Source organism: Drosophila serrata, unplaced genomic scaffold (assembly GCF_035046125.1).
Source record: "Drosophila serrata isolate PLE 108 unplaced genomic scaffold, ASM3504612v1 contig_184, whole genome shotgun sequence".
NCBI lineage: Eukaryota > Metazoa > Arthropoda > Insecta > Diptera > Drosophilidae > Drosophila > Drosophila serrata.
The window spans coordinates 1,222,953-1,250,275 of NW_028257082.1; the positions used below are offsets into that span (position 1 = coordinate 1,222,953).

The window sequence follows — 27,323 nt, forward strand, 5'->3', positions numbered from 1 at the left end:
AAATCTTTAGATTTAAATCTAATCGCCATATACATACTCGATTCTTGTTAATTTTGTCTCAGTGCTTCCGGCGGAATTACCCCTCCCACTGTCTCTATTTGCTAGCATGGCACTTCCCTTGGGGGACGTAAATCAAATTGCAAATCAAAAGCAGCGCCCAGCAGCTGCCATAAACTTTTATGGCAAGTGAGCGTGGGAGGAGAGCTTCGGGTCTGGCGATGTCGAGCTTTTCCGCTCACGCTCACGCTTACCGAGTGCGAAAAGCGCTCTCGTCGGTCACCATTCGCTTTCGCTTTTCACTTTTCACAGCTGGATTCTCGCAATCCGCTTCCTGGCCCGCTGGCTTCCGTTTCGCATTCAGTTGCTTTCGAATTGTCCGCCAAATTGGACGCTCCTGTGGCCAGCAGCCGTACGTACCCTTCGATCCACCCACGGGAGCAGACCGAACAAGAGCAAACACAGTGTTTGTGGGGAAAAAACGAGCCAAGTCGTGTGAATCGCTGAATATCGCTGAAATACATATATTTCCAGGCCGTGAAAAGATCCCCCCTGGACAAGTGCTGAAGTGCTGAAAAGTGAAGAAAAGGCGACTGTTTCTTAATTGTGTAAGTCGCGCGTAATGCAAAACTCTTCTGTATGTGTGAGTGTAAGCATGTGTTTGCCTGCTGCTGTATTGGTGGGAGTGTCCTTCGGGCCTTGTGTGCCATTTTCACCGCCAGTTAATATTTAAAACAATTAAAAACTGACGGGAGTAGAGTGACATTAAAGCCAATACGCGCCCCAAGGTCCTGGCTGCCACCGATGGGACGCAATGACGGGCCTAATTAAGCGGGATCCCGTTGCAACGCGCCCAGGACACGTTGCTGCCAACGCTCGGATAACTGCATTGTCTGCTTAACTTACCGTTAATTCGGCTTCATTACTGCCCCCCACACTGACCAGCCTCAATCCGAGCTGGCTGCCATGGCTGCCATGGCTTCCCTGACTCTGCTCCACCGGAAACTCAAAGTGAGCAGATGGCCATTTTCAACGAAAATGGCCATGAAAATTCCCTCGAATTGCATCGCAATGCGTAGCATACTTTTTCGGGAAAGTTTTATCGAATTAAAGAGCACGGCAACATGGCTAAGAAATCATAAGTATTATTAAGAGCATTCAAAGAAATAAAACTTTTAAGAAATTAAGAGTGTAGAAGCTGATAGTTTCAGAAAGTATTTGCAAACTTTAATATTTTAAATCTCTTAAAACTACAAATTGAACTTAAGCTACAGTTACTAAAGGAGAGTTCAACCATAAACCGGACTTCCTTCCACTTGTTTTTCCCCGGGTAAGACCTTTAATAACCTTGGAGGTAAAACGTTCACAAAATAGGCAATTGAATTGGTTTTAATTGAGGATACAAGATAATTAATTAACTCCTAGAAATTCTGTCTTGGTTCAAACCGGAAACCAGATTTGGCGGAAACAGCTCTAGCGATTTAAGCGAAATCTCTTAATTAATCAGTTAATACATGTTTTATTGTTCAAATTTAGCCCTAATGTGACCCATAAATTATGTCTGGATTTAACTGAAATTGAAAGCTGATTGAAACCGCACTTTTCATTATCTCACTTTATTGATCAATAAATTTGCATGTGCACGTCAGAGCTCGCCTACTGTCTGGGCATCAGGTGCAACCAATTCCGGCCAGAATGGATACTTGGGTCTGAGCAAATGTTTGCCACAAGTTGGCCAAGAGCCCTGGCCCGGGCCGAAACCCTTCTTCCCTTCTTGACCCACCGCTCCAGCTTCCACCCGCTGAGGCCAGAGACATCTTCCTTTTGGCCAGAGTTCCGATAACTTTTTACTACTTTTTTTTGTGCTATTCTCCTTTTTCTCTAAGTTTTCCCCATACAAGCTTCAGCTTTCGCTCTTCGCTGGGTTCGGCTTCGCTTTCTTGGCTCATTGTTATTGGAATGTCTATGTCGGGCTTTTTTTTATTGTCTCAGACAGTCAAGCCTACCTAAATGGGGTTTGTACACCTGTCCTTAGGGATAGATTTTCTATACCTTTACCTATGTTATACTCATTAAAAATTCTCTATAACTCTTTAGTATTTTATTCTTTAAATAAAACTTAAAAATCAGGTATCGATTTCTCAGTTAATATACCCAAGATCCACTGTACGTTTCGGTTCTTTTGTTATAGTTATTGCTAAGACTCTCGTTGTTCTCGCTACCTTAACATCCTTGCCCTTGCTCCACCAGGGTTTTGCCTCCGCCTTCACTGTCGCTTTTTGTTCCTTCTTCCTGTGCGCCTTGTCCCTGCCTGCCTTCCTTCCTTCCTTCCTGTTCGGCATGAACGTGCGTTGTTTCCTCCGGTTTCATACGGGCTTTTGGCATTGGCCTGTCCGTGTTTTGTGCGTGTTTGCCAGGGCTCAGGCTCATTCTTGGCATTCTCTTATTTTTGGGTCTTTGTTGCTATTGTTGTTCCCAGCTTTCCGCTCCCTGTTTAAATTTAAATCGCAATCAAATAACAATAAAAACATCAGCGAGTGGGCACAAAATCGGTGATCGGTGACATTCGTTGGATCCCAGTGCATTAGCCTTAAAGCCACATCCTGATGGATGGCTGGATTTGTGACTGAATTGTGTCACACAGGGCGTATACGCAATGTCTTGAAGTTGTTGACTTATTTATCGCCAGTGGAAGTTGTTGCAGAGGCTTAAGTGACAAATTGATAATATTCGGTGGCATGAGGGATGTTTATAAATTATGAAAAATATTCCTATGGGTATTTGCTGTTGTTGCTTAAACCTGAAAAATATTTACAAAATAAATAATCATCCAGCAAGTCATAGTTAAACCCAACAGAGTCTCAGTTTCCAACATGTTAGTGTGTATTTCCCCCCTTCGAAATCAATCAATATTATATGTTATATATGACATATATATCAAGGATTCCATTCGTCAGCTGCAGCCAAAGTTCAGCTTAACCTAGCAAAAGTTGATGATTACTCCGATTGTTTGGCAAAAGAGAGAACAAAGTGAAGGTAAAATGGATTACTTGTATTTATTAATGCAAACGTGCAGGATTAAGCCAGGAGAGGGGGGCTAAGGGGTAGTGGCAGCAAATGCTATGAACTTTGACCTTCGCATTGCGGCTGGTCATGGCACTGGCGGTGTCAAAGGGGAGGGGGTACTACTACAGCAATAAGCTGTTTAACTGCTAGTGCATGTCAGTACACACTTTTCCCCGCTCCCAAGCACTCCCTTTCTCTCCCTCTCCGCGTCGCAGACAATGCAACTGCCAATGAATGGGCTTGGAGACTTTCTCTTCTATAAGAATGTGCGTTTGTGTGTGTGTGTGTGTGTGTGGGTGAAAGTGAGCAAGGCTGATTGTATTAGTTGTTTGTGGCTAACACAGACATTTGTGTCCATTTAAGCGTAAGGCTCCGCCAAGGGAAACGCGCCCTTATGCAACATATGAAATGCAAATCAGATTGGAAACACAATAAAAGCAGCGAGTTTTCCCAGAAACGATAAAGGATAATATCCTTTTGGTTAACTCAAATTGTTACATATTCCGGTTTTTTTTTACAATCGATATATTACAATTAAATTCTTAACTTGATTACTTTCAATGTGGAAAGTGTGTACTTTTCCTGAATAAAAGTAATCCCCTTTTTTCGATGAAATACTTCTATAATTAAATCATTTTCGATATCGTTTTTTTCCAACTTTTCCATCCACGTGAATGCAATATATAAATGTTGACTATGCAATGAATATCTGTGTGTATATATTCACCTGTCAAACTCAAGCATAGAAATTGTGCATTTATTTCGTTGTAAATCAATTTTACCCCCCAATAGAGGCATCCTTTGTTAGCATTCGACCACTTCGTGCAATTGCTGCAGGATCAGGCCCTGCACCATATCCCTGGCCATAATGCAGCCGGAGCAGGGGCAATCCTTGGAGTTGGGCACGTGCTGGGACTGTAGATTCATCAGTTGCAAACATCGTTGGGCTTTCGCTCGCCGGAGCTTCCTCAGGGTCCTCACCTTGCAGTACACCAGGCTGTAAATTGTGATGCCTTTAAATGAGATTTATAATCGAATTAATTCAATTATTGTAACAAAGTTTTAATTGCTATTTAGGCTTTCAATTTCGTGTATTATTAGTGAAACTAAAAAGGCACAAGTATGCATTAATTTTACCAAAGAAAAGGATTCGTTCATTCTCTTATCTTATCTCAAATTACGAATCTGATTAATTTAAAAATATAATTAATTGAAAACACAAATGTTCACTTACAAACTCCAAGAACAGCAACATGCAAAAGCACAATCATGAAGACAATTCGAGCATAATATTGATTCTGGCGCAGCTCTTTGAATGAAAAGATCACATTGCTGCTTCCGTTGCTCTTCTCAACAAAGGATTCACCAAAGGATTCACCAACATTAGTCCCTTCGAACGATGTATCCACATCCACATCCACATCGACTTTCGTGGAATTCCACTCAGTGATGTTTTCGTAATCAAACATTTCCAGCAGCTGTGTCTCGTTCAGCCAGTCAAAATCTTTCCAGGAATGCATAAAGATACAGATTCTGAATAAATAATCAATACAAACTCTAGGGCCTCTCTCTGTCCGTACCTGTAATGTTGTCATCGGCATTGGACAGGTGAGGGAAGGTGGTCAGGGCAGCTGTAATCAACAACAGACACCACCTGGCCGCGATTCCCTGCGAGCACACAGACATGGTGCTGCCGTGATTGTTCCAATGCAACTGAACAAATTAAACACTCGCGACTTGCACGTTGCTGATCGATGCCTCCTCAGTCGGATATCAAACAGCTGCTTGTAGTTGGAAATAAACGATTTCGATAACAAATAATAATAAATACATTTGTAACATAATATAATAATTAAATTTATTAAGGAAAGATTAATATACTTTCGTTTAAAATGCAGTTTTGATCTATGGCATCCTTAAATGAATCCCTTTATAATAAATCTATTCCCAAGGATCTCCCAAAGATCAGTCAGTTTCGCTCGCTTATCCTACAAACACTGTGTAGTTACACCACAGTTCTCAATGTACAGGGAAATCCTGCCGGGGCGACAGTTTGGACAGAGGCACCCGGACTTGGCGGTGTGCTGCAAGGTCAGCTCCCGGATCCTCACTGTATCCTGGGGCAGAGTGGGCCACACAATGCTCTGGGTGCGTGGGGCATAGATATCAAGGCCGTCCGGTGCCGAAGCCATTGGCTGCCAAGTTCGACAGTAGCAACAGAGGCATCCTGCTTCAAGAGGATACAAGTTAATCAGAGTGAAGGCTATGGCTTTAAGTCATACTCACCCAAGCAGCCCATAAGAATCAGGAAAACGAGGGCCAGAAGGGTCACCAAAAAGATTCTAGCATGATCCTCGGCCAGCGGAAAATAAGGATTAGTTTGCCTATTGCCCATTAGATCCTCAAGGCAATAGCTTGCCTCCAACAAAAAGGAAATAACGGCGATGACGGAAAAGCATCGTGTTCCCGGTGCTAACGGCATTTTGTAAATGGCTTGTTACGCTTTCCACCGGCCATTAAACAACTTCAAAGTGGGGAAATCCCTGAGAAAAGCAGCTGCGACCAAATGGCGACATCGCCGTGAAAACAATAACAATTGGTTGAAAACTTCTGGAAGAAACAAAAATGTTACAAAGGTTTATATCCCAAGTTTTTTCAGGCGTCCGTGAGAGGAGAAACCAATAGTTTTAGTACAGATTTCTGGTATCTTTCAGAGTCTTTATAAATTATTTCCCTTTGCACCACAAAGTCTTATTTCTTTTCAGTTAATGTACATAAATCCTGCGAACATATATAGAACCTTCAGAGCAACACACACACCCACACTCATCGATCCACACACACTACACACACTTGTCGGAAAGCATTAAGTCTGAGCGTTTTGCCTGGGTGTGCATTTGTCATAAACCAAATAAAAAGTAACCCATTTGCGCTGAGAAATTACATTTAAATTGCAAATTTAAAGTAAAAACAAAAAAAGAAAGTACTCTGCCACGACAGTCAGCAGATGCATTCGCAAAAAGAAAAAAAGAAAACGTGAAAACGTATGCAAAGGTGTCAACCGAATGGAAAAACGAGAAAATTCTGCGAAAAGCTGGATAACAAGAAAAAATCATTTGCAGACATAATTCACTTAGCCGCCAACCGCGGTTCTCTATCTCCGTGTTTATTCATTTCCCACACACATCGCCAGCATGCATTAATTTTCACACTTTCTCTAACTCTATATACCTTTTGGAAAATCTGGAAATATTATATTCACTCGTGTCCTCAAGGCAAACGGAAATGTGAGCGCTTTTAGCTGGTGCCATTTTCAATCAATATTGCGGCAATTAATTTCAAAACAGGCTAATGGATAATTTGTGTAGCACTAATTGTAGGGAATTTATGACTAGAAATACTATTATTAAAACTACATAATACCATTACAAGGTTGACGTTTTTATTCGAAGTTAAATAAGCAGAAATCATAAATAATTAGAAGCATACAAAAGAAACAATTAATAATGCCTAATATTAAAAAGTCCTCAACTAAAAAGACCTGGTACCCTAGTTTAAAAATTAATATAAACATCAACTTAAAGATAAGTCTGAAATACATTTACTAATTATGCTTAAGTCTATACATAAATCAATACTTTGACGATGGGATTTATGACGAATTAAGAGTTCACAGAAACATCAGTGCTGTATAGCTCTATTGTTTATTCTACACAAAGTTGGGGACTTTTATTGTAGACATATATATTTACTTTCTGGAGAATTAAATGGTTAAAACTACCAGGAAAAATCTTAATAATATTTGCGGGTGGTAGAAAGCATGACCACAATCCAAAAACAAACTTTCTCTGATTGTAATTAGAAAGGGACTCTTACACACAGCTAAAGATGTCTAAATGAATGTGCCTGATGATATTAATTAATATTCTTTATACTTTATGAAGTAGTAGACGCCTTCCTTTGCTATTCCTGTACAGGGTACCTGTGTATAAACACAAGGTAAGGCCACAAGAAATACAAATTCACTCGCCCATTTTCAACAATTTAATCAACGAAATGATTTGCAATTTGAAATTCATAAAAAAAGAGGGGAATCACTTGAAATGCCACTTTACGCGCATTTTGATTGTGATTTAGCGCTGAATTTGCGATTACCAGGACGATGACAGCGAAGGACGACAGACGATGACGAAGTAGATGAATATTTAATGCGGGGAACAGGACCCGAAGGGACCCCAGCAAAGGAGCTGAGGTGCGTGGTGTCCTGTCCTGCCAGCCTGGCAGTCTGACAAATGGTCCGGACTGGGGTGGGGAGGGGGCCGGGGGGCCACCTAGGATATGCAATAGAACGTGAAAATCTGTTTTCCACAACGATCAGGGGCACGAGGCTGTGGGGCAAGGGGAAGCATTGGAATGGAGACGACTTCGTTGCATCGAAACAAATTTGTATGCGTGTGCTTTGGCCTCCGCCGATGGTCATGTTGCCTCTGCTCCTGGCAAACTAACCAATCGATATTTCCCGTTCTGCACTTGAAAAAGCCCCACTGATAGCAGCTCAAGCTGGGCGCACAAAAAGGGGCCAACATCCGCTGCTCTCTTTGATTGTTTAATTTTTCAAATACATTCTCAAATTTGATAACGTTTCGAAGACTTTAACTCGGACACATTTCAGTGTGAACAGTGTGTGGGAGAAGTAAAACAAATTTGATGTTTAAACTTAAATTGTTTAGGTTGAATTATTTTTTAAAGCCTTATATTAGGTGTAGTAGTATTCTACAATGCACCCGATAAACTTAAGATCTTAACAGTTAGCCCTTTGCTAAGGATATATATCCTAGATCTACACCCCTTCTCCTGAAAACCACCCCAAAACCATGGGGGGGGTCCGAGGTCACCATCTCGCTTTGTTTTGCCGCTTGTGGGCAGCCTTCGTGGGTTCAAGTTCAAGTGCGCCGAGCTTGCCCCTTCATAATTGCCGTGACTTGTGCAACAACAGAGGGGTAAGCGACGAGGGGGCGGTAGGCGTGACAGGGGCAGGAGGTGGATCTGCGACTGGTACTGGAACTGGGCCCATGATGATGACGAAGGTCCCTTGTCTCGCCTTGGGGGCCCGGCCCAGGGAAATTTAACTTTCGCATAAAAATGTCAAAAAAAGGAAAATTATGAAATGCCAAAAGGCGGAAAACGCTGTCGGCGCACTGTTCACAAAAAAATGGGGGAAAAAAAGAAACGAACAGGAAAACTAGAATGCAGCTTCTGCTTCACCCACCCCGCACTGCACATTCCCAAGGTCGTTAAATGCAACACCCGCCACCCCCAGCGCCAACTGCGCTGCCCCAACGTTCTCATCAAGTGTAAACAAGCGGGCGACGGCAGAAGCTCGAAAACATTTTCACACTCGAATTGACCAAACACAAACAAGGCAAAGAGTGATGGCCAAGGGGGTCTTGGGGAAATGTGGAAAAGTGGAGAAGTGGAGAAGTGGAGAAGGAGTTCAGCTCCCCTCCTCATTTTTTGTTTGTTTTTAGTTGCTTTTTTCGCTCTTTCACGTATCCGACCCGTTGCACTTTAATTATTCATTTGCTGCTTTATTAAAAGGGCTTTCACTTTGCTCGCCGGCAGCTCTATGTGTGTGCCTCGAAACTTAAAGGTGGAAACCCTGCCAAAGGTGAATTACATGGAAATAAAAGAGCATTCGGGGGTTTATAAATTCACTCTTTGGGGCTTATGTCCACTCCAAAGTAGTTTTAATTAGCTTACAACCCTTAAGTGCTTTTAAATACAATGAAGGAATATTTATAAGCAATATTTATTATAAAATAAAATCCTAATGCAACTATATATATATATATATATATATATGTATAAGTACATATATAGTCCACCGATTCGCCTTGCTCCGATTTATATCCCAGTAAAATGGTATAAAAGAATACCTCGATAGTTTCATTAAATTTGTTCCAAAACAACTCTTGCACATCTGTTCTTATGATTCCCAACATGTTCTAACATCCCCGGAACGAAGTGACGGCTGCCGGCCAAGTAACAGAAATGTGTTGTGTTTCAAAAGTTGCAAGTCATTGTTTATTAGTGTTCATTGATACATACTGGCCATTGATACTTACTCACCAGAGTTAATCACTGATCATAGTTACTTACTGGTGATAGATACTTACTGATCCGAGTTAATCACTGATCATAGTTACTTACTGGTGATAGATACTTTGCTGGCCATAGATACTTAATGTTCATTGATATATACTTATCATAGTTTTATAAATCGTCCGATCGTTCCTATAGCAGTTATATATATGTATATATATTGTCCACCGATTCGCCATGGTCCGACTTATACAGTAGTAAAATTATATAGAAGAATTTCTCCATAGTTTCATTTAAATAGCTTGCTCTTTGTTCCAAAACGAACCTACATCATCTGTTCATATGATTCCCAACTAGTTCTAACATCCCCGGAACGAAGTGACGGCTGCCGGCCAAGTAACAGAAATGTGTTGTGTTTCAAAAGTTGCAAGTCATTGTTTATTAGTGTTCATAGATACTTACTGGCCATTGATACTTACTCATCAGAGTTAATTGCTGATCATAGTTACTTACTGGTGATAGATACTTACTGATCCGAGTTAATCACTGATCATAGTTACTTACTGGTCATAGCTACTTACTGGCCATAGTTACTTAATGTTCATTGATATATACTTATCATAGTTTTATAAATCGTCCGATCGGTTCCATGGCAGCTACATATATGTATATATATTGTCTACCGAATCGCCATGCTCCGACTTATACAGTAGTAAAATTATATAGAAGAATTTTTCCATAGTTTCATTTAAATAGCTTGCTCATTGTTCCAAAACGAACCTACATCATCTGTTCATATGATTCCCAACTAGTTCTAACATCCCCGGAACGAAGTGACGGCTGCCGGCCAAGTAACAGAAATGTGTTGTGTTTCAAAAGTTGCAAGTCATTGTTTATTAGTGTTCATAGATACTTACTGGCCATTGATACTTACTCATCAGAGTTAATTGCTGATCATAGTTACTTACTGGTCATAGATACTTACTCATCAGAGTTAATCACTGATCATAGTTACTTACTGGTGATAGATACTTACTGATCCGAGTTAATCACTGATCATAGTTACTTACTGGTCATAGCTACTTACTGGCCATAGTTACTTAATGTTCATTGATATATACTTATCATAGTTTTATAAATCGTCCGATCGGTTCCATGGCAGCTACATATATGTATATATATTGTCTACCGAATCGCCATGCTCCGACTTATACAGTAGTAAAATTATATAGAAGAATTTTTCCATAGTTTCATTTAAATAGCTTGCTCATTGTTCCAAAACGAACCTACATCATCTGTTCATATGATTCCCAACTAGTTCTAACATCCCCGGAACGAAGTGACGGCTGCCGGCCAAGTAACAGAAATGTGTTGTGTTTCAAAAGTTGCAAGTCATTGTTTATTAGTGTTCATAGATACTTACTGGACATTGATACTTACTCATCAGAGTTAATCACTGATCATAGTTACTTACTGGTGATAGATACTTACTGATCCGAGTTAATCATTGAACATAGTTACTTACTGGTCATAGCTACTTACTGGCCATAGTTACTTAATGTTCATTGATATATACTTATCATAAATCGTCCGATCGTTCCTATAGCAGTTATATATATGTATATATATTGTCCACCGATTCGCCATGCTCCGACTTATACAGTAGTAAAATTATATAGAAGAATTTCTCCATAGTTTCATTTAAATAGCTTGCTCTTTGTTCCAAAACGAACCTACATCATCTGTTCATATGATTCCCAACTAGTTCTAACATCCCCGGAACGAAGTGACGGCTGCCGGCCAAGTAACAGAAATGTGTTGTGTTTCAAAAGTTGCAAGTCATTGTTTATTAGTGTTCATAGATACTTACTGGCCATTGATACTTACTCATCAGAGTTAATTGCTGATCATAGTTACTTACTGGTCATAGATACTTACTCATCAGAGTTAATCACTGATCATAGTTACTTACTGGTGATAGATACTTACTGATCCGAGTTAATCACTGATCATAGTTACTTACTGGTCATAGCTACTTACTGGCCATAGTTACTTAATGTTCATTGATATATACTTATCATAGTTTTATAAATCGTCCGATCGGTTCCATGGCAGCTACATATATGTATATATATTGTCTACCGAATCGCCATGCTCCGACTTATACAGTAGTAAAATTATATAGAAGAATTTCTCCATAGTTTCATTTAAATAGCTTGCTCTTTGTTCCAAAACGAACCTACATCATCTGTTCATATGATTCCCAACTAGTTCTAACATCCCCGGAACGAAGTGACGGCTGCCGGCCAAGTAACAGAAATGTGTTGTGTTTCAAAAGTTGCAAGTCATTGTTTATTAGTGTTCATAGATACTTACTGGCCATTGATACTTACTCATCAGAGTTAATTGCTGATCATAGTTACTTACTGGTCATAGATACTTACTCATCAGAGTTAATCACTGATCATAGTTACTTACTGGTGATAGATACTTACTGATCCGAGTTAATCACTGATCATAGTTACTTACTGGTCATAGCTACTTACTGGGCATAGTTACTTAATGTTCATTGATATATACTTATCATAGTTTTATAAATCGTCCGATCGTTCCTATGGCAGTTATATATATGTATATATATTGTCCACCGATTCGCCATGCTCCGACTTATACAGTAGTAAAATTATATAGAAGAATTTCTCCATAGTTTCATTTAAATAGCTTGCTCTTTGTTCCAAAACGAACCTACATCATCTGTTCATATGATTCCCAACTAGTTCTAACATCCCCGGAACGAAGTGACGGCTGCCGGCCAAGTAACAGAAATGTGTTGTGTTTCAAAAGTTGCAAGTCATTGTTTATTAGTGTTCATAGATACTTACTGGTCATTAATACTTACTGGCCTTTGATACTTACTGGTCATAGATTTTTCCTGGTCAAAGTTACTTACTGTCCATTGATTCTTACTAATCAGAGTTAATTACTGATCATAGTTACTTACTGGTCAAAGCTTCTTACTGGTCATAGCTACTTACTGGTAATAGTTACTTAATATTCATTGATACTTACTGATCATAGTTAATAACTGCTCATTGTTACTTAATGGGCATAGTTAATTACTGATCACAGCTCCTATTTGTCATGAAAGTTTTTATCTTTTTAATTTCTTAATCTATTTTCCCTAATGTCACACATGGCGTATACTTAATTTAAGGGTTTTCACGTTAAGTATACGCCATGTGTGCTAGATTTATCTTAAATCGAAGACTATTTTTATACCCTTGCAGTGTTCCGATTTTCGATCCTATAATCATATATATTCTTGAACAGCATCAACTGCTGACTCGATTTAGCTATATTTTAAAGAAACACGTTTTTTTTAATTTGTTAGATTTTTTCAAAAAATGGAAAGGGGTTACATCGTTAGAATTGTCAAAAATTGCAAAGAATTACAAATTTTTATCAAAAACCATTCGTATAATAAGCATCTTGTAATTGTATAGTAAATTTTAAAAAACAATATTGTCTTTTTGCAATTCCCATTTAAATTATAGATTTTGTTTTTAACTCAGCACTTTAAAGTACTATTTTAAGAGACCAAAGTTAAATACAATTAAATACAATAATTAAATTAAAGTCGCCGATGAAATGCATTCAACTGTAAATTTCAAACATTATCGCACAAGCGATTGGGCAAACATTTGTTTACAATTTCCCAACAAAATATTCCCGCCCAAAAAGCAGATAATACAAGCGTGCTTTTCAATCAAGTCGCTTACATACATTTCAGCCAGAAGTTGGTCAAAGTTTACTGTTCAGTTGGCCAGAATACGCCCATCCACCCCCACCCTCACTTACACCCCTCCGCCTTTATTTACCGAGCCGAAATGCCAACTGTTTGTGCAGAATCCCGCTCCTACGTGCCCAGAATAGTCGGATTGCTTGGATCTCAGGCTGAGGAAAATAAATAGATTTCCCTGTGAGCCAGCCCTAAAACGCTTTCAGCTTCGACTGACCGTTGCAATGCAAAACTTTGCCAACACTTCACGCTTTTTCAATGGAAACTTTAGCGCTTCCGCCTGCCACCTGCCACCTGCCACCTGCCGCCTCTCGATTCCCATTGTCAGGGCTGTGAATTGTGCAGGTTGTGTTTTCAACTATTTCCCAAAAAGTTCGCACAAAGCTAAATGTTTATTTGTACTGCAGTTAGTTTCGGGGCCCTGTTTGTTTCCCTTTTTTTTCCAGTTTTTTTGTTTTGCAATTTTTTTTTATGTTTGTCGCCACCGAATCGCATTCTTGGGCCCTGCCCAGGGGCATTGCTGGAATCATTAGGAACTATTTGCTAAGCAAATGCCACCGACGGCCACTGGGAGTGGGCTGGCATAGTTAAAGGGCGGAATGCTGGACCGCAGGAAAGTGGGAGGGATGGGAGAACTGAGAACCAGGCCAGGGGCAACCTTGCTCGAAATGGCAATGGGAATTGGGCTCTGTGGTTTGGCAAGAGACTGGCCATTGTTTCGCCTCAATTCTGCGGAAAGTTTTCACTAGGATTCACTACAGTTTTCATGATGGAATTCCCTGGGTTTTTCCCCCATGATGCAGCTGACTTATTGCCATTTTCACAGGTCATCATTAGCACATTGCCAGACCCATGGGCACACTCACTCGGTTAAATACACATTTGACTGCCTAATTACGAGGCGCTGTCAACGAATTGCCTTGCAAAAACACCGGCATCAGCCAAGAGCAAGAAAATGGCACTAAAAACGTGACCAGGCAAACACTTAAAGCGGTGTGGAAAAGCGGACGCAGCCTCTTACAGCTCATCTCGTCGTCTCAACCTCACATCATCACATCATCATCACATATCCCATCACAAGCTGTTATGACCACTACAGCAAGTCTGACAGTTGTTCCATAAACCCTATATATGCCTGTATATATATGTATATATATATATATATATATATGGGTAAGGGAGGGTGCTCTTGTGGTGTGTGAGGAGATGGACCAGCATCAAGTGCCATTGACGGCGCGTCATTTTCTTGAGCACTCATTTATCCTCGGCTAGAGGCACACCATCGTCTAAAAAACGAGCGTGACTGTGATTTTAATTAACGTAACGGAAATTACAAAATGGGAAAACCGATACACAGTCTATTAAACTGGGATTAAGTGGAAATTAGCTCGGCCTAGGGCAAAATAAAGGAAAAATCTCTGATTTAACTAAAGCGAATTTGTAAACAATATTGTAAATAAGGTTTCTATGACCTAGAATAATATTAATTTCCATGAATCAGCTAACAAAATAAACCAGCAAAAGGTGTTGTAAACATTTATGCTCATAATAAGCTTGTAATTTAATTAGAGAGCCATGTATAATTTGTTAAAATATATAACTACCGCTTTCAGTAATTGTGTGTAGGTTTTCACGGAAATAAAAGCTGTTTTCCCTCCAACGGAAGTCTATGAAAAAGTCGAGAATGATTTCTAATTGGCTAATGCAAACTGCAAATATATTTATCAGATTTATTCAGTGCTAGTATATAGGGTAAATATAAAAGTAAAAGAACGTAAAAGAGCTTCCCACGCGAGAAAGAAAGACCTAAAACATTTATAAGCTCTCATTAAACCTTCGCGTTTCCTAAGCCAATCTAAATATATATAGACAAATTATATTACCAACAACTTGCCTAAGCCTTTCAACTACTTGACCTTTTCACATTGCCATAATTTAGACTAAATCCAGGTCACGGCAGTTAATCATTAAGGCCAGTCATTTTTATACCCTTGCAGGGCATTATAGTTTCATTCAGAAGCTTGTAACACAGTGAAGGAGTCATTTCCGACCCTATAATCCATATATATTATTGATCAGCATTAACAGCTGAGTCGATCTAGCCATCTCCTGTTGAAAACTAAATTTTCGGAATTTTTTCAAAATTTGAAAATTTTATAAGGGGTTACATCATTAAAATTGGCAAAAAAAGGCTAATTTTTAAAATTTTAAATAAAATATGCAGATTTATTAGCCTAACAAAAACTTGCATAGGACAGTTTTCAGAACTAAAATTAATGCTTTTTTGGCTTAGTTATGAGTTTTTTAAACCTTGATTTTAGCCAAAAAATATTTATATAAATTTATTTATAAATATCGATGCAAATGCGAGTATTTTACGATTTCCGATTCTATCTTTTAATTAAACTGTAAAGTGCAAGGGTATTTAAACTCCGGCTTCTCGGAGTTAGTTTCATTTCTTGATTCATATTTTATTAAACATTCTTGGCCAGCTGTGACAGTTGGCAGTTGGCCAATGCCATGTTACCTGAATCTATATACTGGAGGAACCATATTTTTTGTATATTCCACAGCAGGAGAAAGATCAGGGTTCTCCGTCACTGACCTGCCACCAGCAATCATGGGGCAGAGCAGCAAGTCAGGAGCTGGCGGCGGAGGAGGAGGTGGTGTGGTGTGTCCTTCAACAGCGATCAGTATTGGTGGCTGTGCCTCCGGAACGGCACTAATTTCACTGGACGCCACTGGACCGGGTGGAGGCGGGGAAACGGAGCACGAGCGTGGAACCTGGACAGGACGCTTTGATTTCCTGCTGTCACTGCTGGGATATTCAGTGGGTCTGGGAAACGTTTGGCGGTTTCCCTATCTGTGCTACAACAATGGAGGAGGTGGGCTATTCGTTTTATATTTCTTATAACATTTCATTTATCAAACTTATGCGTATCTTATACCCCCACAGGAGCCTTCCTTATACCCTTCACCATCATGCTGGTGATTGCCGGCCTTCCGCTGATGTTCATGGAGCTATCCTTTGGGCAGTATGCTGCCCTGGGCCCGGTGGCTGTTTTCCGAAGGTTCTGCCCCCTGTTCCGCGGATTGGGAACGGGCATGATCCTCGTCTCGGCCATTGTTATGCTCTACTACAACCTAATCATTGCCTGGACCATCTTCTACATGTTCGCCTCGTTTGCCACCAAGCTGCCGTGGCAGAACTGCGAACCCGCCTGGAGCACCAAGTGTGAGTATTTCCCCGGGGGACAGGCTAAGGCTAAGAAGGTTAAGGCTAATATGATGGCACCAATTAATTAATAGGCCAAGACACACTCAAGGTGAGGGGAGTGCGCCAGACTCACATCTTTTTGTTACGTTTGTTACGTTTTTTTCGGGTAATAAATTAGGCAAATTGCAAGCTGTCAAAAGTGGAATTTTATTTTGCTATTCTCCGACCGTTTTGTTTTTGTTTTCCTCCGTTTTTCTTTTTCTGTTGGCGGCACGTGGCCCGGTTGGGAAAACACATGGACGCGGGTGGGGGTAGGTGGAAATGGTATCTTGTGTAACCGTTAGACCCCTGGGAGAATTAAGGACACACACACAATCCGGAGTAAACTTTCAAGGAAACTTGCAAATCATTGCAAATAAAATTTAAATAACACAATATCAAAATAGTTGAAGTTGGCATAATTCGATGGGGATCAAAAATACATCACTCATTCGATGCTGCCCCGGGGACACATCCTCCTCCATCGACTTGCCGCACACGCAAACAATAAAAACAATAAAAAAAAATATGTGTAAACTTTTACCGAGAATTATAATAACAAGCTGGATGGAAGGTTCCTGGAAACAAGGAGCAATGGCAATGGAACGAACCATAACGCAGAGGGAAATCCAGCGGCGCCTTGAAGTAGGCAATTGTTTTCGTGCCTCGCCTCGCTTGACATTGTAAGGTGAGAGAGAGAGCGAGCCTTCTGTTTGTGTCTCTCTGTCTCTCTGTCTCTGTGTGAGTGTGTGTGTGTGATCCTGGGATATAGTGTGCCATTGACTTCCTTATTTCTTCCTTATTTCCCACATCTGAAAAACCGAGACACTTTAAAATTGCCCACCACGCGAAGCACATAAATCTTTAACGAGCATCGAACGCCAACTGAGCCAAGAGATGCTGTTGGACGTGGCTGGTGGGCGGAAAAGCAAGACAAAGTTCGGTATGTAGGTCAGGGAATGATGAAAACTTTGCAAATTTCTTCATTGTTATCAAATAGCTTACTTTATAGACCCGGATATTAAAAGTGAGACAAGGTTTGGCTGAGAAAATGATGGGAGTTTCTTCATAAAAATCAAATATTAAAACTTAAGTCAATCTTTGATTAGTGATTTTAATCCTCTGCCTTGCAGGTTTTTAACTATTTATCAATTCTTTAGAGAAATAAATTTTGTGTGTTGAGAACATTTTTATTTGTCAATTTTGAGTGGTATTATTAGTATAAGGTTTCCCTTGTAGAGCTAGGATAATATTCAAATCAATATATATAAATGTAAAACTAATAAACTAGGTAAAAACTCCTTAAACTTTATTTATTTCTGTCTTTATATTTACTTAAATTGTTCCAAAGAGAATAAGTAAACTTCGCTTTATTTTGGCTTCCTTCTGTCTCTTTTAAGGAGTATTTTTTATTGTTTTTTTCTGTTGTCATGTTTAGCTTATTTTATGACGGCCGCCTTGGAAGCACTCAAACACACAACCTACACCCACTCAGGCCACACACACACACACACACATACGCGCGTTTTCTCAAGTGGCTGGGTGTATATTCCTGGCAGCAACAACAAGAACAACGGCGTGAACGAGCAGCATCGTCGAATGCCATTGAAAGTTTTGCATGAGACAGAGACCCACTTTGCCCAGGGGTATATCCTAGGGGGGTCAGCAGGGACTCTAGATAATTGCAAGTCTTGTTTGGCTTCTAAAACCCAAGAACATCTCAATGTTTCATGCTAAATCTAGGCTTTCACATGATATACAATTGAAATAGGTTCCAATTGAAACCCCTCTCGCCTGAACCTCAAAACTCAGCCACTGCCTTCGCTGGCACATGGCTATGATTTAATACGAGGAGGACGCCTAGTGAGCCAGCATCTCGGCCAGGGACTTGGAAATGAAATCAGACTTAGACAGAGGTCGCAGGTTGCTTGGCATTTCCGCTATTTTTGTGGGAGCCCCACAGAAATCGATAGGGGGATACACAGGGAGATGCCTTTTCCTCATATTTCACCTTCTGGCGGGGCGGCAGCATACGAGGACGAGGCGGCAGCTTGAAATTGTTAAAATGACAAACAATTATGTCTTAACTGTTTTTGACACTCAATCGCTGGGAGAGGAACAAGCAACCTTGGGACAGGCTTTTCCATAAGCCCTTAAGATACAAAGCGAGCGAGAGGAAAGTTGAGTACGATGCGAAGGAAAATGTCTATATGTATGAGGAGAGCGGGCGAGCGGCAGACAAGCAATTTCTTAAGGATTTTATTTATTGACACTTTTCGATTCGCCCTCGGATTTCGACAGGCAGCATCTCTGACCTCGTGCTCTCGTCGCCTTTGTCCTCGCCTGCCCGGCTCTGTTTCTGGTTCTGTTTCTGCCCCTAGATGACAAATGTTTACTTTTAGTGTCACGATTAAAATGTGTTTAGCTCTGTTTGCCTATTGATTGAATATCGCACACTTACACTTACTCTTACATGTTTATGTTTCTCCGAGTAAATATTTGGATGGATTTTTCATGTGCCTAATAACGTGCCCCTGGATACTCGCAATTTATTTATTAGGCACGTAAACTTGGCTAAACTTTGGGGAAAACTGAACTGTCAACAACTGAAATTTGAGACTCATACAACCGACCAACCTTCCGCATTTCTTTCATACACAACCCGGGGCCCTCATCGCAATCTGCTCGTCATCAAAGTTTGCCATCAAACTTAAAGGTCACAAAATTTAAGGCCAATTTCCTGGGCCAGCCAGGCGGGCGTAGCTTTCAAATTGAATAAGAAACTGGAGGGTGTGTGCCTGGTGTATCCTTTCGCCTGTAGGACATTCCACACACATAGATTTATTTAAACCCGAATTTGTTGTTAGGCAGTCGGCATCGTAGTCGTCGTTTTTCTTTTATTTTTCCTCGTTGCTTTTCCCATTGAAATAAAATGTATTTTATATGATTCGCATCTACGGGCGTGTGTGCCTGTGTCTGTGTAATCAAATTAATTGCAATACAAACAGATGCAGACAGGCAAATTAAACGGCATGTAAACACTTTGAAGTTTCCGAACACAACCCATCAGAACCCGAACCAAAGCAACCCTCACCGACAGCCCATCCATCCAACCAACCACAAGGAATTGTTCTCAAATTTATATCCATTTTCCGCGTTGGCAAATGAAGCTGATGAATTGCTCTGACAAATGTGCGTGTGAGCGATCGAAATGTGGCCTTAATTCCGGTTCAGAGCTCGGTCTATAATTACCAAGGTTTTATTTGCGGAAAGCGGCAACACGGCGTATGGGTAATGTCTATTGACACACATTACCCATTCGCCGCGTTGCCGCTGGTAAATTGTATTTTTTATAGCAATGATTGATTTGACTTGAACTTGACTTTGAAATTACATTTTAGTCCACACATCTTGGCAGGTAAATTGCCAAAATAAGGTGATGCCAACATTAATGTCCTGCGGCGATATTCGTCCCTTATGCACATGTCAGTTGATCTCAACAGTTATTAGTCATTTCATGCTTGTTATTTTTTTTTTGTGGAAAACTTTGCCTGAACTCACTCAGCACACTCAGAAGTCTGGATGTCATAAGCAGAGTTGCAATGTAACTTGGTTAAAACCAAAAATCACATTCTGCCAAGGTAAACTGAAATTGCGGTTGGTTAGAGACTAAGTTGGTCCTTCCAATAGAGCAAGAGAGTCGAAGAAATGAGGTCTCATTAGAGAAATTCAAATAAAAATCCTGTCAGGAGAAATTCCAGCAGCATCTTTCCCGGAAAAAAAAAACTGGGAACCCCAAACAGATTGCTTTGCTATTGACCTTTCACCTCCTCCAGCAAGTCCCGACTTTCCCACTCAACTTACAAAGCTGGGCCAAGACCAGGAACCTTTTGTGCAACCCTTTAACCAAGAGCTTTGGCCCAGCCAGACCCTTTTTTTATTTGCCGCACATTGTTGTCCGGACTTGCCCCTTTTATGCTCTGCTCTGATTTGCTACTTTGTCCTTTTAATTATGTAGCCGGACGGACGGACACACACAAACCCAAAGGCACAGACCGACAGGCCCCCAGAAACGAACCGACAAATAGTTCATAAATATTAAAATGCTCTTCTGGCCTTTTATACATAATTGAGAGGGAGTGCCACCGACAAGTGCAGCAGCTCGTCGTCGCCCTTTTTTCCAACTTGCTGACAGCCTAAGTCTCTTGCAGATTGCTTCTCCTACGCCCAGGCGGATCAGTGCGAGGCCACCAATGGCACCTACTACCTGCGCACCTGCCACAATGCCACCTCTGCGGCGGAGAACAACATCACGGCGCTGGCCCTTACCGCCCTGAAGCGCCCACCCGCCGAGGAGTACTTCAAGTGAGTTCCGTCCATCCGAGAAGAAGTTACCAGTCAAGAATCTTTTGCTAAACCATTCTTAAACAAAGCATTAATATTTTAGAACCATTTTGCTTAATTATCCTTATCAATTGATTGGATTCCTGATCTTATTTCTCCCAGTCTATGCTTTAATTTCGATTTAAACCTCGATTTTGCAGCAACTTTGTGCTGGGCCTGTCCAAGGGCATCGAGGAGACGGGCAGCATTAAGCTGTCACTGGCCGCCTGCCTCTTCCTGGCCTGGGCGATTGTGTTCCTCTGCTTGTGTAAGGGTGTTCAGTCCTCCGGCAAGGTGGTTTACTTCACAGCCTTGTTCCCCTACGTTGTCCTTGTAATACTCTTTGTCCGTGGAGTGACCCTGCCGGGCGCCAGCACGGGCATTATCTTTTACCTAACGCCCGACTGGAAGCAGTTGGCCAATGCTCAGGTGGGTCTCACAATGGGGAATAAGCAAGTCATTGTCCTAATGTCCTAATTTCCTTATCAATCCAACGACAGGTGTGGGGCGATGCAGCTGTCCAGATATTCTTTGCCTTGAGCCCGGCCTGGGGAGGTTTAATCACACTCTCCTCCTACAACAAGTTCTCCAACAACTGCTACAAGTGAGTCACTATTATATGTTTATATATACTTTACCCCATATTAATCATTTGCATTTCAATCCTTTTCAGGGACTCGCTGATTGTGGCCTTCTGCAACATTGCCACCTCGTTCTTCGCCGGTCTGGTGATCTTCTCGATTATTGGCTTCCTGGCCCATGAGCTCAATGTGGACGTGGAGAAGGTGGTGGACCAGGGTGCTGGCCTGGCCTTCATTGTCTACCCGGAGGTGGTCACTCGGCTGCCCATCTCCCCTGTCTGGGCGGTACTGTTCTTCGTGATGCTGCTCACCCTGGGACTGGACTCACAGTTTGCTCTGATGGAGACCGTAACCACTGCCATATTGGATAGGTTCCCCAACCTGAGGCAATACAAGATCTGGGTGGTTCTCTCGGTGGCCATTTTTGGGTATATCGGAGGCCTGGGCTTTACCACAAATGTAAGTGGTTTTTAAACCATAAGAACATTAACTAATCAATTACTCCCTTTAGAGCGGCATGTACTGGCTGCAACTAATGGACAAATATGCTGCCAATTGGTCGGTGCTATTGATTGCCATTTCGGAGTGCATTCTGATTGCCTGGATCTATGGATCACAGCGATTCCTTAACGACATTCAGGGAATGATTGGCAAGCGATCCTGGTTCTGGAACTTCTTCTGGGGCATCATGTGGCGGTATATCACCCCAGCTACCCTTCTGGTGAGTTGATGTCTTCAAAACTACATAAATCAGAATAACAAAGACTGACATTCCTACATTCTCCTTGCAGTTCATTCTGTTCTTCAACTGGGTGGAATACAAGCCGGCCAAGTATGGACACTATGTGTACCCTCTGTGGGCCGATACTGTGGGCTGGATCATTGGCCTACTGCCTGTCTGTGTCATATTCCTCGTGGCCTTTCACGAGATCTGGCGGGCGCCAAAGAATCTCAACTTTAGGGAGCGAATCAAGTATCTGCTGAAGCCCACCGCCGAGTGGGGGCCAGCGGGTAGACCCTGCGTCAACCTTCACGCCGAGCGGTATCAGAGCCAGAACTACGACGGTGTAACCAACAACCAGATCCTCATTGAGCACGATCCCCCGCCCAAGCTAATGGAGACGAGCAAGAAGGAGAGCAAGTTGACCATCGATGTGGATGTGGATGTTGAGTGCCTGCCATTGGCTACAGTGGGCAAGCGACCAGGTCCTGGCCTACCCAAGACGATGGGCAAACAAATCAGTAGTGGCAGCCTGCAGGCAAATACAAAGAACGGCACCCATAAATCACCCACCGAAGTCAGTCCCAGCAAGCAGCCACTTATACCGACCGAAAAGGAAGCTAAGCCAACGGGCAAAAAGGATGCTGAGGCAACCACAAAGGTCCTGGCAGCGGGAACCCAGAGCAGCGGACGTGAGTGCACCGCCATGTCCACGTTTGCGGGCGGCGGGGAGAAGATCCCCACGAAAGTCAATTCGCCGGCGAAAGCCACGACGGTGACCACAGCAACACCAGCACTTGATGCAGCTCCCGTGAGTCAGGCCAAGAAGTCATCGTCCGCCGGTGTTGCCACTGCCACTTTGGTCACCATAGCGCCAGGTCAAACTCCTGCAGGAGCTGGAGCCAAAAGCAAGACAACAGTGTCAAGTGGTGCCTCAAACGGCAAAGCTCCGCTGCCATTGGCCCATATTGCAGCTCCACCTAAGGACACAATTACACCGATCAAACCGACAATATCGACAGCAGCGACAACATCAACAGTTGGCATTGCAGCTGGAGCCAAGCCGACTGTTAGCATTGCTGCCATTAAGGACACGAAGTCGGCAAACACAGACCCGACAAAAGTGTCACCAGCTACAAAAATCACACCATCAGCGACTGGCGCCGTCAAAAACATACCGGCAGCTGCTCCGACTAAAGTAAATGTTGACTCTGGCAAAAAGCCAACTGCTCCGCTATCCACGTTCAAGCCAGAAGCAAAGTCAGATGCAACAGCACCAGCAACATTCGTGGCCAAGGCAGCAACAGTTAGTGTAAGTGTGACAAATGGCAAACTAAGTGCCAGTGTAGCAGAGATGCAAGCTGCAGTAAGTATCACAGCAGCCAAACAGCCAGGAGCGAGTGTTGCCAATGGAGCAGCAAAGTCACAGCCAGCAACAGTTGCAACAACAGTTGCAGCAACATCTTCAAAGACTCCAACAAAAGCCACGCCGCCTTCATCGACAGCCACGACCAGTGGCAAGACAGTGGTTGGATCATCGGCTACGAATAAGGGGGCAGCTAGCAGCAGCAGCAGCATCACAGCCAAAACGACGAAAGCTGGCAAAACAAAACCAGGTGAAATCAGCCCAACCAAGGCATCTTCGAAGTCACCAGCCATCAAAGCCGGCGGAACAACAAGCCCCACAAAAGCAGCTGCCACCAGTAAGGTGGCATTAGGTGGCACCCCAGCTCCAGCTGGTCTTGGTAAGACAGCAGCCAAGACATCAGCAGCAACTCCTCCAGCGACACCGGCATCCAGTGGCAGCAAGAAAGCAGCACCAGCAACCAGCTCCTCCAAGACGACTGCGACATCGGGCAGTCAGGCCAAAACGAAAGCCAATTCATCGGCGGCAACTAAGAAGTAATAGGACCTAAAGTCAGGTTGGTCGTAGTTCCCAGTATCGACAACTATTTTTATAAGAATATATATAAATATATATATATATATATGTGTATGTGTGTGTACCTAGCGAGCTAGGCCAACAATTGCTCTTGGCCCAAAAGAACCCAACTTAAGATGTAAATGTAAAACAAGTTAAACTAGGCGAAGGCACATAACACGCAATGTTTTTATAGATATTTAATAATTAATATTTAATTTGGAGTGGCATGGCGAGAGCGCGAAAAGGAGAAACCTTCATGTTTCCTATGCAAAAGTACCTATTTTATCAGTCATCAGTGTGCGATAGCTGTTCCTTAGTACCTAATTTCTATAAGCCACTCAAGATGGATTGCATTGATGATGCTAACGATGTTTATGATGAAGATGATGATGATGGATGAAAGACTCGATTGTAATTACCGAAAAAGTTAACGTAGGACTTAGTGCAGGATCGGAACGGGAACCGGAACCGGAAATTTCTCTCAGGCCCAGTTCCTGGTGTTTGTTTATCTTTTGTGTGTGTAATATCCTCCATGGATGATCCCTGTGAGCCCCGCAATTCGAGAGCAATGTTGAAAGTGCAATGGAAAACGTTGAGTTTTAAAAATATATAAATTTATATACAAATATACACAAGTATTACTATTTATACGAGTGACGACAAGTCATTTAATTGGGTTTGTTTTTCTACTACAAGTACTTTTAAGACTACTTTGGAGGGACAGAAGTATCGAGTGACGAGTGGGAATTTTACGTTTTATAAATGCATACATTTGTTTATATATTTAGAACCGTTTACATCACCGACCCCGAAACTAGAGCCCAAAGAATATTTATATATACGAGTATATATCCCTCAATCTGTAAATGTGTCGATGTGCTCACTGTAATCTATGTTTTCTATGCTAACGAGAGACTCATGTACCTAAATGTTAATCAAGTTGCATCAAATCCCCCGATTTGTGTGCATTTGTATAGTTAAGACAAAAAGTATTTAGAAGTGTTTTATGTATGTGGACTAGACCGATAATGATAATGATAATGCTCATGAGAAAACCAAAAAACAATAATTAAAAGTATATTTCTAGAATTTATATAACCATTGTTGTGTATTCATGTTGAGAATAAATTAAACTTATATAAATATATTAAAATATACAAAAAATAGAACAAATATAATATTCGTAACTATTTATATGTGTTTGTACCTGTAGTTAGTTGAGAAAATGAATATACCACAAATTAATCAAGTATTTACCCTGCAATATATTGACATATTTTTGTAATTTGCTATAATTTACTGATTCATTTCCACGTTACATTTTTATGACAAAATTCAAAATTAATGGATTAAATTAAGGATATTGCCGACCCGCAACTTTTATTTTAACCCCCGAAAATGTGTGATAAATAATTTGCTTCGGCGCGAAATAATTTTCAATTTGTGTCAAACATACATTAGGCGTAAGTAAAATTGGAAACAGGAATATATGTATATATATATTGATATACACGTTGTTGTAATTTGAGTTTGTTGTTGTTGATGTTTGTTTAGCGCAGTAGCTGTGACACAAGCCTACATACATACATACATATGTACCTAGAGCCTAGAAAACCTAGAACCCTAATTCGGATAGATATCTATCTATATGAAGTATTTAAACAAACCATCGATGTTGCATGTTTGTTAGTTGAACTGGATGTGTGTACCTGTAAAAGTGAAAGAGGCAAGGAGTAACCCAAGCGGATTTATCAGAATAATATGATTAAGCAAATGTGTAATGGCTGTTCAACAAAGATACTACACGAAACATTTCGGACGAATGTTAATCAAAGTAATGCCGCAATTTGCTCAAACCTAACCTTAAGTCACCGAAAACCATAAGCTGTCAATTCAGACAAGGTAATTTTAGTTCTAAAATAAAAAAGCTTGCCCCCAAATGACGGCACTTTATAATGTAGTGAAGTAAGTGGAGTTTACTTTAAACATTTAACAGAGGAGCTTCAAATTTTATATGAGACTTTGGGATGCCAACGGAATAGAGAAATGTTTAAAAGCAACTCGATAGCGCTAGAAAAATAATCAAATAACTGCAACACTCATATCCTTGAGGCCCTCGACGACCGATCAAAACCGTATAACCCACCCAACTCAATGTACACAGAATAAGCAGATCATCAACAATAAATATTAGCAGGAGGACGAGCGAAATACCTAAAAAATAATAAGCAGGAAAACCTGGCATGTACTCAGCAAATAAATAAAGTAAATATTTAAGACTAGTTAACCGAACACTAAACACAAAAAATGCTTTTCAATTGTGTATTAGTAAAGTGCTTCAAATCATGAACTATTATTTAACAAGTATTCTGTTCATATTAAAATCAAAAGTTCTTTGCTGGGTTATATATAAAATGAGAAAAGCTATACTCAGACGACTTTGTGAACTGTTGCACACTTATTTAGCAGAATAATGCAAAATCAAAATGATAAACACAATATAATACCGGTCGAACTATTCATAAATTATCGTACTAAAATAAATGTATAAAATTTTTGCTGTTCTGGTAATCAAAAATATATGTTATATCAAGTCTTAAGTGTAAGCAAGAAAGTATTACACATATTCCGAAAATGCCAAACTTAAAAGAGTAATCGTGAATAATAATTATGTTAAAATGTAACATTAAGCAAGGAAAACCATATTCATGAATAAATATTTATGGGTTTTAACAAAAACTATTCACTAAACGGAGTGTCATTTTTAAATCTGGAAAAAATAAAATATTAAAAAATATGGAGGGAAACAAGGATGATAGTTTTCTCACGGATTTGATAACCGTTATGAGCACCGAAGGCGTAATTCCCACCAATTCGTTCTGCCTCCTCATGCATATACGGCATTAACTATACAATTTAATTAATCCGGCCAAAATGAGGGGCTTTTTCTAATTTAAATTTTATATAATCTTTCCTAGCGCTGGTCGGATTTGAACCCACGGATTTTTCAAATGATGACCGACCAACGCTCAGCTCCACGGAGTCTCTCTCAGTCTTTGGGACAAAGATACAACCTGCTTATCGACGTGTACTGCTTTATCGACAATATTCTACATTATATTACATTCGCAATATGGCACTGCTTTAATTACATCTTGCTGGTTTTCTTAAAAGTTTTTAAACACCTTTTTCAGAAGGAACAATATTTTCTCCAATATAGGGATGTATCAACATTTTTTAAGAAAATAAAAAAATATTTTAAAAATGTAATGCTTGTTTATATGTTTTTATAAAGGAGTGTGTGACAAGTAAATTTAAATGTAAATCAATTTGTTCTGGCTGCATTATTTTTTAACACGAACTCAATCCCTACTTGGTCAAATATCACTCTAAACTGAAGATCAACGCTAGAATGCTGCTTCAAACTTGTGTTATTTCAATTTTACTAACTAGTTTCCTTGGCATCTCAATGGCCTTCCGATATGAGGACTACA

The 27,323-nt window shown here is 40.8% G+C and overlaps 2 protein-coding genes across 5 annotated transcripts; one reads left to right on the plus strand and one right to left on the minus strand.

Moving 5' to 3' along the window:
• Positions 1–278: 278 nt before the first annotated feature.
• GlyT (Glycine transporter) lies at positions 279–26,568 on the plus strand. 4 transcript variants are annotated; one of them, XM_086827823.1, is made up of 10 exons: positions 320–409; positions 532–605; positions 15,538–15,849; positions 15,921–16,199; positions 20,432–20,585; positions 20,765–21,032; positions 21,104–21,207; positions 21,277–21,643; positions 21,696–21,905; positions 21,976–26,568. In XM_086827823.1, exons 3-10 carry the CDS (start codon positions 15,585–15,587, stop codon positions 23,809–23,811), a joined length of 3,483 nt encoding a protein of 1,160 aa, XP_086683949.1. In that variant the 5' UTR covers positions 320–409; positions 532–605; positions 15,538–15,584; the 3' UTR covers positions 23,812–26,568. The 4 variants fall into 4 exon arrangements, with proteins under 4 accessions (XP_086683948.1, XP_020817981.2, XP_086683949.1 ...); XM_086827824.1 differs by having other exon boundaries at positions 357–409; positions 15,541–15,849; XM_086827822.1 differs by having other exon boundaries at positions 279–605.
• On the minus strand, positions 3,577–7,299 carry LOC110191689 (uncharacterized). The gene is given in 5 exon segments (XM_086829157.1): positions 3,577–4,076; positions 4,298–4,567; positions 4,644–4,776; positions 5,073–5,302; positions 5,305–7,299. Coding segments are annotated over 5 exon segments (1,083 nt in total). The 5' UTR covers positions 5,546–7,299; the 3' UTR covers positions 3,577–3,867.
• Positions 26,569–27,323: the final 755 nt, after the last annotated feature.